The sequence below is a fragment of the Lonchura striata genome, chromosome 1 (genome assembly GCF_050655825.1).
Source record: "Lonchura striata isolate lonStrDom1 chromosome 1, ASM5065582v1, whole genome shotgun sequence".
NCBI lineage: Eukaryota > Metazoa > Chordata > Aves > Passeriformes > Estrildidae > Lonchura > Lonchura striata.
In genome coordinates, this window is record NC_140703.1 from 72955710 (window position 1) to 72970334 (window position 14625).

Sequence of the window (14625 nt, forward strand, 5' to 3'; positions counted from 1 at the left end):
TTTTGCAATTATGTAGTTATTTAAGTAATATAAAGTGGCAGCATGCTGTTTATCCAGTATACATAGTATCTCAGATATAATTGATCCATTGAAAGATTTTTAAAATTCCCATTATATCTCGACATGCAATACTTTCAGATTTCTTAGTAAGGCTTTTTCTCTAAAGCTTTTACCAAAATATCATATTACTTTATCCATGTTACCAAGCAATTTTAACTGAGTTTAAATCTTACATTAAGTGTGTATTGGACACTACTTTAGCTCAGTTACTGAGTCTGGCATTTTTTATATCAGTCCAAATGTAGTCTTCAATTGCTGTCATCATTTCAAATATTTGGATACATGCTGCTTAGTGCATCAAAAGAACAAAAAAGGCACTGTCACGTCCTATCGTAAGTGCAGAAAATTAATTTAAGGTTCTTGGCAAAGAACATGCACATATTTGAGATCAGAATAGAGACTTCTTCATTTTAAATACTCAAAAGCCTACTCACAGCAAGTTTTATGTGCCATATTAAGTCCTTCAGGAGATTATCTGGGGCCAAGCATCCAGTATTACAGAAGTTTTGTCAGCTTAAGGAATGCATTTGTCCCAGAGTTCTGTGCATATTTTCACTGTATAGAGTCTACAATATACAGATAGTACTTAGGACCTGAACTAGATATTAAAATAGACAATCCTCTTCAAAATGAGGCTGTATCAAATAAAAATCAGGGCAAGTCCAAACTTTGAAAGCTAGGGCCCTATTTATAGCTAAAAATGTGGAAAGGAAGAGAAGTAGATAAGAAATAACTCAGTACATGGGGTGCAGAATTTCTTCTCACTGCATTGAACTGGTTTTATTAAGGAAAATGCTCAAAGACCCATTTCTTCACAAGGACAGGAAGAAAGTTTCAGGGAAGCTATTTATTCCCTGCATGTCCACATCAGCCCTTCACATGCCTTCTTCTACAAGATCCAACTCAGACCATGCTGGATGGTGCACCAGGACACCAGCCTGACATAAATGCTGGTCCTGCTCTCCTGACACGCTCAGAGGTGAGAGGAGGTGTGTTGTTCACTAAAATGAAATTTTCATTTTCGAGAGGAGGTGTGTTGTTCACTAAAATGAAATTTTCATTTTCATCTGTCTTAGCTCTTGTGAAGAGCAGGCCTACAGAAGCATCTTCCTTTAGCTTATGGGCAATGAACACCTCTATAACCGCACAGTTTTATGTTTTTACTGGTTTGCCCTTTTCCCATTTTTGTCTCTGGCTACACGTTGGCTTTCTTTTTATCAATGAAGTGGAGCAGTTTAGCTCTGTCTGCAACAGACCATCTATGACAACGAAGACGATGAGCAAGTATCTCTGCCAGCCACCTCTCTGTACGGCTTCCAGGGGAAGGGAAGCGCAGGGGGAGCGGTGGGGTATCCTCCGGACTGTCCTCTCCCCAGGCTGCCTCGGAGAGCAGCGGGGCGAGGGAAGCGGAGCCTTTCGTGTCCAAGAAGCCGCCGGGATGTCAGCCCAGTGATGGGGCGAAGGAAGGGGCTTCCCCTGCGCCCCCCGGCGCCTCCCTCACGGCCTCCCGCCTGCCGGTCGCGGCTGCGGTGCGGGGCTGCGCGGAGACACGCGGGGCCGAGCGCTCCGCCGGGATGCGTCCCGCCTGTCGCAGCTGTCACCACCCCGCCCGCTCCCACACATGATGCCAATTAAAAGACGGGAGCGCAGACAGACACAGCATCCCCAGGCAGCAGGGCCCTGCTTCGGTTTCAGGCTTTCGCAGCGCCCTTGCCTGCCCCCCCTCGTCCCCTCCCCTCTGCCACGCTCAATAGCGGAGGAGACTGTCGGGCCTGCTCGGCGCCTTTCCCTCCGCCTAAAACCTGTCCCACGATTCCCAGTCCCGGGGGCCAGGGCCTTAGCCGCATGCATCACCTTCCCCCCGCCCCGCCCCGGCCTGCTGGCTCTCCCCAGAGACAGCACGGGGCGGGGGCAGGCCCGCCCACCCGCATCCAGCAGCAGAGGGGCGGGCAGCCGCAGGGACCCCCGTCCGGAGCCGCCCCCGCGCCCGCCCGGCGCTGAGCCCGCCCGGCCAGCCCAGCGCCGGAGCAGGCGGGGCGGGCGGGCGGCTGCGCGGCTCCCGCAGATGATGAACGCAGCGGTTCCTTGTAGCAGCAGGTCCCGGGGAGCGGAGGTCACCTGCTGACAAGCTTCTTTTTTTTTCCTTTTCCTGCATGCTCCTATTTTTTTAATGCTGTGCATGCAGTACTTGTGCTGACGCACAGAGACACGCCTCTCCGCTGTTAAAGAGTTCCTGAATTTACAATGACTCTACTGTCTAGCCAATGCCCTACGCTAAAGGAGACTGCATCAAAAAAATTTCTTTTGTGACCCGGGAGAGATAAGGCTTTGATTATCTCAGATCACATTACGGGGGGGACCCAGCCGAGTTCTCTGGGGGAGCTTTTCTTTTAGAGATGGACATCTTGCTGCAGGAATTGCGAAATGCCAGGGCTCCCAGAAGCGGGCGAGTATAGACACACAATATGGCTCGGTTCATTGTACGCAGTAGGCACGCATCCAACATAGCATCACAAAAGAATTACTCTTATCTGATGTCTCTCCAGAGGTGTGTGAGGGGAGGGGGATTCCCACAGGGCAGAGCCCAGAGAGGAGTTTACGCGCGGCCCCCGGGGTTTTCTCTTTGTCCTCCTTATTCCTAGAGAAAAACTTCCTTCTGACGCGTACCCCCGCATCCACACACGCTCATGCAGGTTGCCCGCACACGTGTGAGCCCGCTCTCCCCGGGGCAGCTCCCGAAGTTGGGATGCAGACCTCCCCAGGATCATCAGAAGACTTCAAAATCACCAAAACTCAAATAGCACCAGCTATTCTGTGACCTTCCGGCAAACACAACAGCAATGTCACGGCACGGATACAAAAGTACCGAAACCCCTTCCCTCCCGCAGAGAAGCTGGGAGCCCCACGGGTTTGCCGTGCCCGGTCTTCCCAACCCCGGAGTGAGCAGGGGCATCACCCGCGCGCTACATGCGGAAAAGAGTTATCACCGAGGCGTGTCCCGATGGGGGGGAAGAGGGAGATCAAACCGACCAAAAAAAAAAAAAAAAAAAAAAAAAAAAAAAAAAAATCTATTTAAAGCCAAGGCGCTGCAAGGGGTGGAAGAACTGACCCTCGGAATTGTCAGCTTCCTACAACTGCGGCTGGAAAGCCATTTTTAAAAATAGACGCCACGAATAATGTGGCCACCGCCGCCTTGCGAAGGGAACAGCTGGCGGCCCTCCTCCGGGGGCGGCGGGGCCCCGCGGGCGGCCGCCCCCCGCCGCCCCGGCTGCCGGTGCGCGCAGCGCCCTACACCTGCTGCGGCCCCGCTCCGCGCCTCCCCCGCGGCCCCGCGCAGCGCCGCGCCCGCCGCCCCGCGCCCGCACCGCAGCGGGCAAGGGGAACATGCGGCGGTGGCTCAGCAGCTACGCGCGGCGTCTGCCCGTGCCAAGGAAAACGCCTAGCTGCAACACCCACCCCCTCCTCACCCGCCCCATTCCCCTCACTACGCGTCTGCCTTAAACACTTTCCGCACTTTTTCTCGCCAGTAAGCGTGGATGTTGCGCCCCCGGGAGAGCCGCGACGCTGCCCCCACCCCGCACCCAGCCTCGGAGACCGCGGGCGCGCGGCGTGGGAGGGAGGAAGAGCCTGTAAGAAGCGTGAGAGTGTCAGGGAGCAGTGGATGGAGGGGGATGGAGGATGAACCTGCGACCATGCGAGAGCGTCAGTCCTCTCCTCCCCCGTCCCTCCCTCCCCGCTTCTCTTATGAGCCGTTTGGAGATCATCTCCTACAACACCAGCATTATCTAAATAGCTTCACAAAGCAATAAAATGCAGCTTAGATATCGTTCAACATCTGGCATTAAAATACAAAGAGAGAAAAAGAATCAACACAGGACTTTGTTTTTACGACCGAATTTAAGTGTTGTCAGGTTGGTTCACTCACAAGTTAACTACTTCCAATAGCTGGGAGCGTGGCGAGCTAACCTGGCATATTTTCCGCACCCCTCCTTAAAAAAAACCCCAAAGTATCAGCTCAGCCAGGCTGTTTTAGTCACTTTCATACATTCAATCTGCCGGGCCTTTAACAGACCCCCGGCAGCCGAGAAGCTCCAGGCTCACTGGACTCGCGTGTGCATGTGCATGTGTGTGTGCATGCACAGGCTCTCCGGAGCGGCCGCGGCCAGCAGCCCTCCAGCCCTCGCTGCTGAGTCACAAATAGTGTCCCCTGGAAAGGAAACCCAGGGAATGCTCTTTTCAAATTCTCTGCCAGTCTGACACGCCACGCAGCTCGAGAAAGGCAGGTTTTGGCGCAGGATTCCCCGCTGGTTCCGAACCCCACCTGCGCTCCCTCTTTCCAGGGGCGCCTGTCACCGGCACTGCCGCACGGCTGCGGGTGCGGGCTCGGGCGGGCGGAGAGCCTGGCTGCGGGTCGGCGTCCGCTGCCGCGCACTCCTCGCCGAGCAGCGAACCAGACAGGGTGTGCAATTGGGGAAGTTACTAGGGCAGGTAATCGGCAGAGAAAACGAAAGAAAAGCCCTCGTCAATTTGCGTATAGGACGAGAGCCACTCCCTCCAGGAAACTCGGTGAATTTTAAATTGTGGTGGTTAATGATTAAAAACCCTTTAAACTGCGAAATCAAATCATTCAGCAGAAACGTCCCGAGCAAAAATTCCACCACCACCACCTCCCAGTACGCGTCTGCTCTTAAGCAGAACTTGGGGCTACACAAACATCGCTACCGAACACCAGGCAAGGGTTCCTGCTCCGCCGCGGTGGTGCCGTTCGTGTACATCTGCACCCCCGGACACATTCATTTTTCCCCTCGGCGGATCAGCCATCAACACAAACCACCCTTCCCGCCCGCCTCGCACCCCCCACCGTCCCCCCGCCCGCAGTTCTGCCCCATTATTTCATCACATGATCACTAAAGGGTTAAGGAAAATACCTACCAAATCTGCTGTGGTCTTGCCTGGTTCCCTGGATAGTACCATTGGGGAAGATTTCTAAATGAAATCCAGTCCTGCAGTATAGCTGCCTCCGCCTGAGGATCCCCTTTAAATGGTCCAAGTCCGTGACCGCAGGCCCCCTGGGTAGCCCACCTGCCTCAGACTGACCCAGGTGGTCACTTAACAAAACCGGACTATCCACCGGCAAAACGGGCACATTCCCAAAGGGTACTGCATCCTGCACACCGAAATAGTTCCCAACTTCACCTAAGGGAGCCATCAGAAGATTCTGCTTTTAGAGAATGAGAATAAACAATAATGATGGTGCCAAACCCAGGAGATATAAGATTAGGTATATTCCACTCCTCTCCCCTCCCTAGCGCAGTTACAGAGAAAATGTTCTTTCTTCAATCCATTAAATGCATAAATAAAAGTAATATTCTGTTTTGACTGGTACAGGTTCAAGGTCAAACCAGTTAGTCTAAGAAACCACCACTTTATACTCACACACTGACATATTTATAAACATATAGATGTGTATATCTATATAAATGCATATATCCCCAGCTCTTAGCAAGCAATAAGGTCTTCAGCCCATCCAACTGTAATAAAGAAAAAAATCCGTAGTTTCTCCATTTGGTTTAAGATAAGAATGACCATAGCAACTTAAATACCTAGGCGTTATAGGGATTTTTTTTTTTAAGATGCACAGGCTACGTCAGGATTTATGGATTCTGACTCCAGAAAGGCATGCGCTGTTTTTACTCTATAACAGACTGCATACATCAGCATGAATCCTGCAAAGGGGGAGGGGGGAAATCTCACGTTGTTGGCTGAGATAAATCCAAAAAAAAAAAGGAAAAAAGAAAAAGGAAAAAAAACTTTTGACGTCCAAATCTATTATCCAGAATTCTCAGGAGGCTCAGCAGATGTCCACTGGTTTAGGATTATTGACGATCCACAAGCAAAGCAGCAACATACAAGTGCTTGTGTCTTTCTTGGCTGGCTCGAAACAGGTGTTGCTTCTGCAGGGCTCCCTGTGAAATGTTGTACTCCAGCACTGAGCTGCAGCTCTTGACTGTGGATCTCCATCCAGCACGCAGAGTGGCGCAGGAAGAGGCATTGGGCTGGGTTTAAGGTAGTCCTGATTGCTGCTGGAAGGATTCTGCGAGGTCCTAGCGCTCAGCCCTACCTGCTGCAATACCGAGCCGCTTCCAGCGCTCGGCACGGCGCGGAGCGGCTCTTGCCGCTCTGCGGCAGCGCGGCGCTCGCCGGCAAATAAATAAATAAGTGGGCGAAACTTTGGGGGAGGAATAAAGCGACGCGATGCTAAATATACCGCGCCCGCCCGCTGCGGGAAGCGGGCTCCTCGGGAGATGCCCGCATAGCCCGAGTCCCCGCTGACATTGGCGGGGGGAGCGGGGCGGGCAGCGCCCTGCCCGCCCAGCCGGAGCTCAGCCCGGGGCCCGGCCCCGCCGCAGGGGAGGCGGAGGCGAGCCCGCCCCGCACCGCTCCGCAGCCCGGCCCCGGCCCGCTCTGCCGCAGGTAACCGGGCTGCCGCTGTCCCAAGCGGGGTTCAAACTCAGCTCCGGCGATCAAAGCGGCGGGGCGCGGGAAGTTCGGGAGCTGGGGCGGGTGGTGGGGTTCGGTATTGCCCACGCCGCAGTTCTCCACTCTGGCCCCCCGCCCCGGCAGTCCGCAGCCTTCTCGCTCTGCCCCTGCGCTACCGGGGGCACTTTCGGGGATGCTACTGCCGGTGCGGGTAGAGCCGGGGCCCTGCCACCGCCCGGAACGCCCCGCGGGCCACCCGTGGCTCCTCGCTCGGCCCCGGTTTGTAAGAGCGCGGTGGAGGGAAGGGAGAAGCGAGCAGGAGGTGTTATGGGGGGAGATAGGGGTGCAGTGCGAAATACGTGTTCTCTTTGCCCCCAACCCCTCCCCCGTCCCCCAAAATGAAGTTATTTGAAACTGTCGGGAGGGACTCGGCAAGCGGAGAGGTTTCTGTTTCTTCTTATGATGCCCAGAATTGTGGTTTTGCCCTTCGAAAAGAGCTGCGTGAATCAGCAAAGGGACAGAAGGTCTCCTGCACTTGCAAAAGCGTTCTTGAGCAGAGCTCAAGGACTGGGCACGATGCGGACCTTGCACGAGGGAGAGGACACTCTGGCAGCCCCTTGAACTGAGCACAAAACCTAAAGACAGGCTCTTTTGGGAATAGTGGTGGGAGAGAGAGGTAGGGAGAAAAGGAGGAGAAACATATCTTGGGAGCTGGGGTAAGAGATTGCATAGTGTGAATGATGATGTGCACCTCTGAGGTAGCGGGGTCCAAGAAGGTCGTTGGTGGAGCCTGGAAAGAGAACTCTAGAGGAGGAGAATTTTGCAAAGGGGATTCTGCATGTCCTGCTCAATGGGCATGCAGTGGAGGGGTTGGCTCTCTTTGCCTTCCCCATCATAAAAGCCAGCAGTCCAGCTCTGACTGGTGCAGCTTTCCTGCATCCCTCTACTTGCCAATGTGACTAAACACAAAAGGAGGGAGAGAGACTACTTTCCATGTCTAGCAGGAAAACTGCAGCAGGGAAAAGCTGTGTCCTGAATCCACACAGACCTTTAGGGAACTGACTCACACCAGTGGTGCAGAAGTCGCCCCCCCTTTTTATTTTACTCTAACAGTCTTTATTGCAATTTGAAGGACAGGATGCAGAAGCTTCAGAGCAGGGTCATATCACTCTAGTTCTGTACAAACCTACAAAGAGTTGCTCCATATCAGCCCATGCATTTCAATATGCAGGAACAGAAAAAAAAACCCAACAGCAAAGCAGTAAAGTCCTTGCACTCCACAAATATTTCTGAAGCATTTAGCTTCTTTTTTTTTTTAAGGATTTAAGGACACTGCTCTCACACACTGGTTATATCAGCACGAACAACTGCAGAATGACTTGGGAAAAACTGCAGAACTCACCATGTCAAAAATCATCATTCTTTATCAAGTGGATCATGGCAGTACCCAGAGGCCCCGTTCAGGGCTCATAGTTCCGTTGTGTCGGATACTGTAGACACATGTAATAAGAGAGATGGTCTATGCCCAAAGAGCTTATGATCTTAACCCATGATGAAAGACAACAGGTGTATAATACAAACCCATGGGGGAAGGATAAGGGAAAAACAGCCTTGAGAATAAAAAGCAACAGGCCCAGCCAGTGACAAGTGTTTGGTGTCAGAAGGAAGTTTTAAGGAGATTTGAAGGAGAACAATAAAGGAGCTTTACGGTTATTAATAGGGAGATTTTTCCATGCATAATGGCTAACTTGGAAGAGAACATAAAATCGCTTGTTAAAAATTTGGACAGTGTAAAAGTAAAGGTTTGTGCCACTGGTAAAGCAGAGGGGAATATTGCCAAGTGACCATAAGGGCCTGGTATCTGTTGTGCTCTCAGGAAAGAGGTTCCCAGCTCCTTTCTGGTGCTTTAATTTACATTTCTAGTCACAGTGAAGAGTATTATATGATTTTTTTTTCTTTATTCCAGGCTTCAGTATTTTCTATCTTGTACTTTGCATCAGCTTACCTTATGAAAAATATCTTAAGGTAAAGAAGAAACTATTGGTGTAGTTGCCTTTTTTTTTTTCTTTGTGAGGGAACTTAAATTAAAGCCTAAAGGTTATTTGCTATAGGAAGTTTAGTGTTATAAAAGTGTTATCTAAGTTGAGGCTTTGATGTTTGAATTACTTATAAGTATCAAAGCCACACATGAATTATGCAGGACATCCCCAAAATTATACCCATCTGTGAGTAGGTGGTATTCCAACCTTGCTTCACATAAAATCTGTGTGTGATGTGTAATGTCAAACTTACCCCTTACAAAAGTTTGGCATTGCTGATAGCTGGGGCTGTATTAAAAACCTACACTTTTATCCCCAAGACACTGAGGCAGGAACATCCCTAGCTCCCCTCTACTCGAGATTCACACCCACTTCCTTTATACCCTCCTGGAATTAAAGACTGCATCTGCCACAGTGAGTCATCACAAGCTTACTCATCAGCTTAATGCAGGATTTGAACTCCTGAGAGCAGAACTGGTCAGAACGATCCTGCATTTCTTGAGGAGTTCCTGGCACACATTCTCTTCACATGTACCACACTAATGTGGCACCTCTGTCAGGTTATAGATATTATGACACTTTTAAAAGAAAACTGTTTCACCTGTACTCTGCCACCTAGTTTAGTTTTAAAATATCTTTTCACATATAATTTTTTGAGTATCATATAAAAAATAACTCAGCCTGCCAAAACAGTTTTTTTCTTGGGTTTTATTTTTTTTTAACTCCCCTCGTATAATTTCACCAAGAGCAAGTTCTTATTCTGGACCTTTAATGTATCTAACTCATTTATTTTCCTATCTTGCAGACAGAGAACTGAACGGCTTAGTTATTAAAAAGAGAGGTGTTATGACTTTCCCATGAAACACATAGCATTTGCCATTTTTACTAAAATGTCTTGAGGCAGAAAACTTTGAAAAGCTTTTTTTTTAATATATAAATGGTGAATATGATAAAAAGTAATGCTATTTTCAGTTTTCTCAACAAATAAGAATTTTAGGGTATTTCAAAGCATGACAAACTTGGATATAAGACTATTAATTAATCTCATCTCACTTGAGGCTGCTAGAATTGAAACATCAAGATATAAATGACTTGTTCTTTAACACAAAGAAATAGGAGCAATTTTAGGGCACAAATCATCTGACCTATTCTAGGCATCTACTTTAGGATAACATGACTCATGTGTTAAAGATGCTTAATTCTTCCTCGTGTATGGAGGGAGCCTATATTTGATGTAGACTTCTACATGACAGAGGTCTAGATAGGACTGCATAGATCCCACCTGCTGCCTTGTACATGTGATTGAGCATTTCCCCAGAATGGCTGGTGAGGGCACTGAACTATTAATACAGCTACACAAATTAACACTCAAAAGAAAACTGATGTGATCTCAGCAATGAAAAATGACTGAAAGTCATGATTATCAAACATTAGATTGACTGGAAATAAAGAAAACATTTGTCAAAACAAAACAAAACAAAACAAAAAGCCATAGGACTCAGGTTAGCTGGATTAATAAAAGAAATGTCTACAAATTCAGAAAATTTAAACTGGAGGAATGTATTTGCTTTCTCATTTTAGAGACTGTAGGAAAAAATAGCAGTATTGATGACCAAAAAGATTCCTATAAAAAATTCCAAAATTAAGCAAGAAAAGGCCAGTTCATCAAAATTTTACACTAGTGTAAAACATGCAGTTTAGATGGAAAATTCCTGGAAAACACCAGTGTCAGTGTCACCATGCGATACACAACAGCAGTGGGATATTTGACATGGTGTTATGGTATTTTGCAGTGTACAGGAATTAGTGAATCACATAAACAAATACTGGCAGAACATGATCTTTGTCATCATCCTAGGGAAGGAGTTATTAGGATAAAGTAAAGTGCATTGACACAGGTGTCAATACAGTCTTTTTGAATACATGTCCTTGTTGGTGATACTTGAAGATAGATAGGGTGATGTAAGAGTGAAAGCTGCCAAATATGTTTGAATTTTCTGTGATGTGTTTATTTATACATAGCTTGTATCTGCTGATTTTAGTAATGAATTGATTGTCCACTGTGTTGCAAGTCCGTCCACCTCAAGAGCCAAAGTGCCACTGATTGAAAGGAGAAAAAGGGAGTAAATCAGTGTTGCCATGTGTGCAGGTGACCACAGAGGCCTCAACGTGGCACGCAAGTTGTGTGGCAAGGCTTGCAGAACTGCTCATTTTGAGAACTTCTTTGCCACAGCCAGTGCTTTTCTTCGTGCACCTTCCCTGCCCAAGCACACATGGCGCCTCATCAGAGGTTTCTGCCTCCTTCATGCTCCCATATTGTCGGTTCTCAGTTGTAGCTGCAGTCTCGGCAGGGCTTGCTAGCAGGCTGCAGGGCATCCTGCAGGCTCTTCCCTTCGCTGATATTTTTCCTCTGTAGATAGTTCACTGCCTGAAAGTGAGGCTGCCTTCGTACACCAGCCAAGGCACACTGCTTGACCATTAGCTGGATGCTAATTACCAGTACCTGGAATGGAGCTGCCGACAGCAGCCAGGTCCTTGCCACCTTGCCAGGCAGGGAGAAGGCGCCTGTCGGCACCTGCCCAGCCCGGCAGGAGCTGGGTGCGTGCCCCACTTACCGCTCCATGGGCGCTGCGGCAGGCGCGGCAGCAGCCCGGTGTGCCGTCCCCCCGACGGTTTAGGTCCGTGCCAGCTCCATGATGGCTCTATGCCCGCTTTCTGGAACGGCCAAAGGCCTTAAGAGCTTTCCCGATGGAAGGGCTTACCTCTCCCTCCACGACACCGTGGCCACCCAGGACATTTCATGCCGAATGGCCCCGAGCCCAGGCCTGCAGCGGCCACCCGGAGCTGCTCCCCACGGGGCCGCATCGCTGACCCCGCCGGGGCAGGGGGGCCGGGCGCGGCGGGCCGGGGGCTGCGGACAGGGGCAGCCGCGCTTGTGCGGGGCTCTCTTGCCCTCTAGCGGGCGAAGCCAGCGGGGCGGCCCCGCCGTGCCCCCGGCCAGCGCTGCCGTGCCGGGCCGGCGCCCGCGGCCCGCTCTGCCCGAGCCCGGCTCCCGCACGGCGCCGGCAGAGCGGGCACGGGCCGGGGCCGTGCCCTGGGGCCGGGCCGTGCTGCGGGAGCCGGGCAGCCGGGCTGGGCAGCGCGGCAGGAGCAGCGCTCCGAGCAGAGCGCCTGTCCAGCACCGCTCAGCCAGCTGCGGGGAGAGCGACCAGCGCCACGGCCCCAGCCAGCAGCACGACGAGCTGACGAACGAGACCGTAATGGGGCAGCCAGAGATGCCATTCGTCTTTGCGATTCCTTCAGCCGGTTTGGTGGCTGACCATGACCCCATAGCTGCGACCACAGCTACGGATGGGCAGCCAAAGGGGGAGCACGGGGCTGTGCACCCCAGCTGCCGGGCAAGCATCGTGTGCTCGCTGGTGCTGAAGAAGGGAGCAGTCACTGCGGACAAGGGACTGCCGGGCACGGGCCACGCAGGGACTTGGAGGCAGCTCTGCATCAGCCCAGAGCTGAGCGGGGTAGAAGTGATGCTGAAGGCCGTGTTTGGGAAAAGGACATCTCTGCTCATGTGGAGTGTTCTGACACATCGTAATTTCAGTTCTTTAAGTCGTATAGTCTGTGTTTACTAAGAATTCTCCTTTTCTGCTAATGGTTTAGAAAATATTTCAGTATTGTCATCCCCATAATCTTCCTCCTTCCTGGTTCCAAATCAATAAAAATTTAGCCCTTTCCTACATTATTTTAAGTGTACTATGTCCATCTAACAGAACTTCATACATTATCACTAAGAATGCTTGTTTTACAAATGTTTTAGAAAATTTACATGTCTTTTTAAAAACTGGCAGTGACTGACTTTTTCCTGTAGACTTCAGCTTGACTTTATTACTTTTGCCATTTTGCAAATAAATTTTATATTTTTTCTCCCTGCTCAATTTAAAAAATTATTTTCAGTAATATATATTGCATTTTTACCCTGACTGTTGTAACCACTGAACCACAACAGCCTTAAAAGTTATCCTTTTAATGAAATATAGCTTGTTAGCTATCTAACAGAATTCAGAATTTGTTTTCTTCCTCTCTAAGGCTTTTCTATTCTCATTCTAATTTCCCATTTTTGGGGAATCACTGATACCTCTGGGGTCACCATCCCCTCTCATGATTTCTTGAGGGAGGGCAATGATGAGAAAGTCCTCTGTCTGATGGTAGTAAATATAGTTGGGTCACTTGGAATGCAGTCACTTGGAAGCCTCCACTCTCTGCTACAGTTATTATAATCCTTTGCATGCCTGTATCTGTTTCATCTGCTTAAATGCTATCCAATTACTTTGTTGATAACTTACATATTTTGCATGGTTTTGCCTGGTTATTTTCTTAATCATTCTGTTGCTATTTCATCAATAACTCAACAGTACATAACTGCACTCTGATTCAGTAATGTGAAGGAACAGAATATAACCATTTGGTTTATATAACTATCCTGAATATATACTAACGCTTTCCTTTTGGTTGGCCAAGAAAAAAGTATCACTGCTTAGAATCTTGCTTGTTTCTCCTGAACTTACTGCTTTGACAGCAAGACTGGAGACCCTTCCCTCTTGTACAGGGGGGAAAGGGGGAGAAGCTCTGGAGAAGTCAGTAGCTGTGGGAAGCCGAGCTGCAAGATTCCTAAGCCATTCCCCACAGAGGATTGCCATCTTCTGTTTAAGCCATTTATGTTTGCCCAGTCTAAGTTTTTAAAAAACTGGGATAAAATATGAAGGGGGAAGAGAAGGGACACACTGTACAAAGTGCTATTGGTGTAATCTTTCCATACACTGTTGTGCGCTACCAACAGCATTTTCTATGGCATCCTATTTGCTGGTGAAGAATTGGAAATGTCTGTGATGTGTATCTAAGGTATTTCAGATAAGGAGTTTTTCTACTCCAGATCTTTGCCATCAACAACTACAGCCCATGTTTGCTGTTACACAGGGAGTTAATGGTAATAGCTGCCTCTTCTAGGTCTAAAGTGAATTCAGGCTTACCAGAGAAGGATAAAGAAATTAATAGTGGTTCTGAGCTACTATACAGCCCTCAATGTGACTCTCCCTGCCTCTCTCTGGATTTCAAGGCACTGGTTTTATGAGGGTCACATAAACACTTCTGAGTACCAGGCTGTATCTTTATCCATAGCTGAAATATCTCCTCCCTGCGGAGGAGCAGAACAAAAAAGAATCTCCATTCCTTTGCCCCCACTCCTCGAAATTCATACTGGTTTCCACATCCTACCCTTCATTTCTCAGAAAAAGATTGCCAAGGAGATGAAAAGCTCTCTAATAACAAGAATTTACTTCTCTGCCTTCATGGCTGCTCTTGACAAAAAACAGCTTTTCCACCCTGTTGTTTAGATTTCATCAAAGTTTGCAAACCTCAAGTCCACCCTAGGAATTTTAGTCCCCTCCCAGAAACTGTTAATCCAAGAGAGCTTAGAAATTCATGAGAGGATCTGAAAAACACATCAGCACAGGGAATCCACAACTAGGATTTCATGCCAGAAATAGGTGCCGCCTGAACTACTTTGCTTTTTCTAGGCATTGCAGTGAAATCACTGACAGGCAATGGGGAAATAAATTGTTCAGGAGGTTCCTATGCTTCCTCTGCTTTAAATATTGCTGTAAGTTTGAGGAGGAGAATGACAATTACTGTCAGGGATTCTCAGGGACTGACTTTATCATACAACTAAGCAGTGAGAACTCACTTCTGCAGATACGAACAAATTGGCTGTGACTACTTTGTCTTTACTGCAGTAGCACTGCAGCCAACAGAACTAAGCATGCAAATATTGAGACACCAGGCACACATTCTAGTATTAAGTATTCTGCTTTTTTTAATGGGGCACAGGCTTGTGAAGAAACACATGGCAAAACTGAAGGAAAATTATCCTGCCAAACCTCATGTTATTCTATTTGTATAAATCTTGATATGAACAAGCAGAAGGAATTTGCTTGAACTTTCTGGAATTCATACCTTGTATTCTTGTAATCATCCGAGCATTCCAGCTCTGTAC

At 48.8% G+C, this 14625-nt stretch overlaps 1 protein-coding gene across 1 annotated transcript in view; it reads right to left on the reverse strand.

The window, feature by feature from the left end:
- FGF9 (fibroblast growth factor 9) overlaps positions 1–6395 on the reverse strand; it is a 33414-nt gene extending 27019 nt beyond the window's left edge. The window contains exon 1 of the mRNA XM_085580509.1: positions 4993–6395. Within this exon, the coding sequence (XP_085436635.1) occupies positions 4993–5269 (277 nt within the window). The 5' untranslated portion in view covers positions 5270–6395. The remainder of the gene's footprint in view (positions 1–4992) is intronic.
- Positions 6396–14625: the final 8230 nt, after the last annotated feature.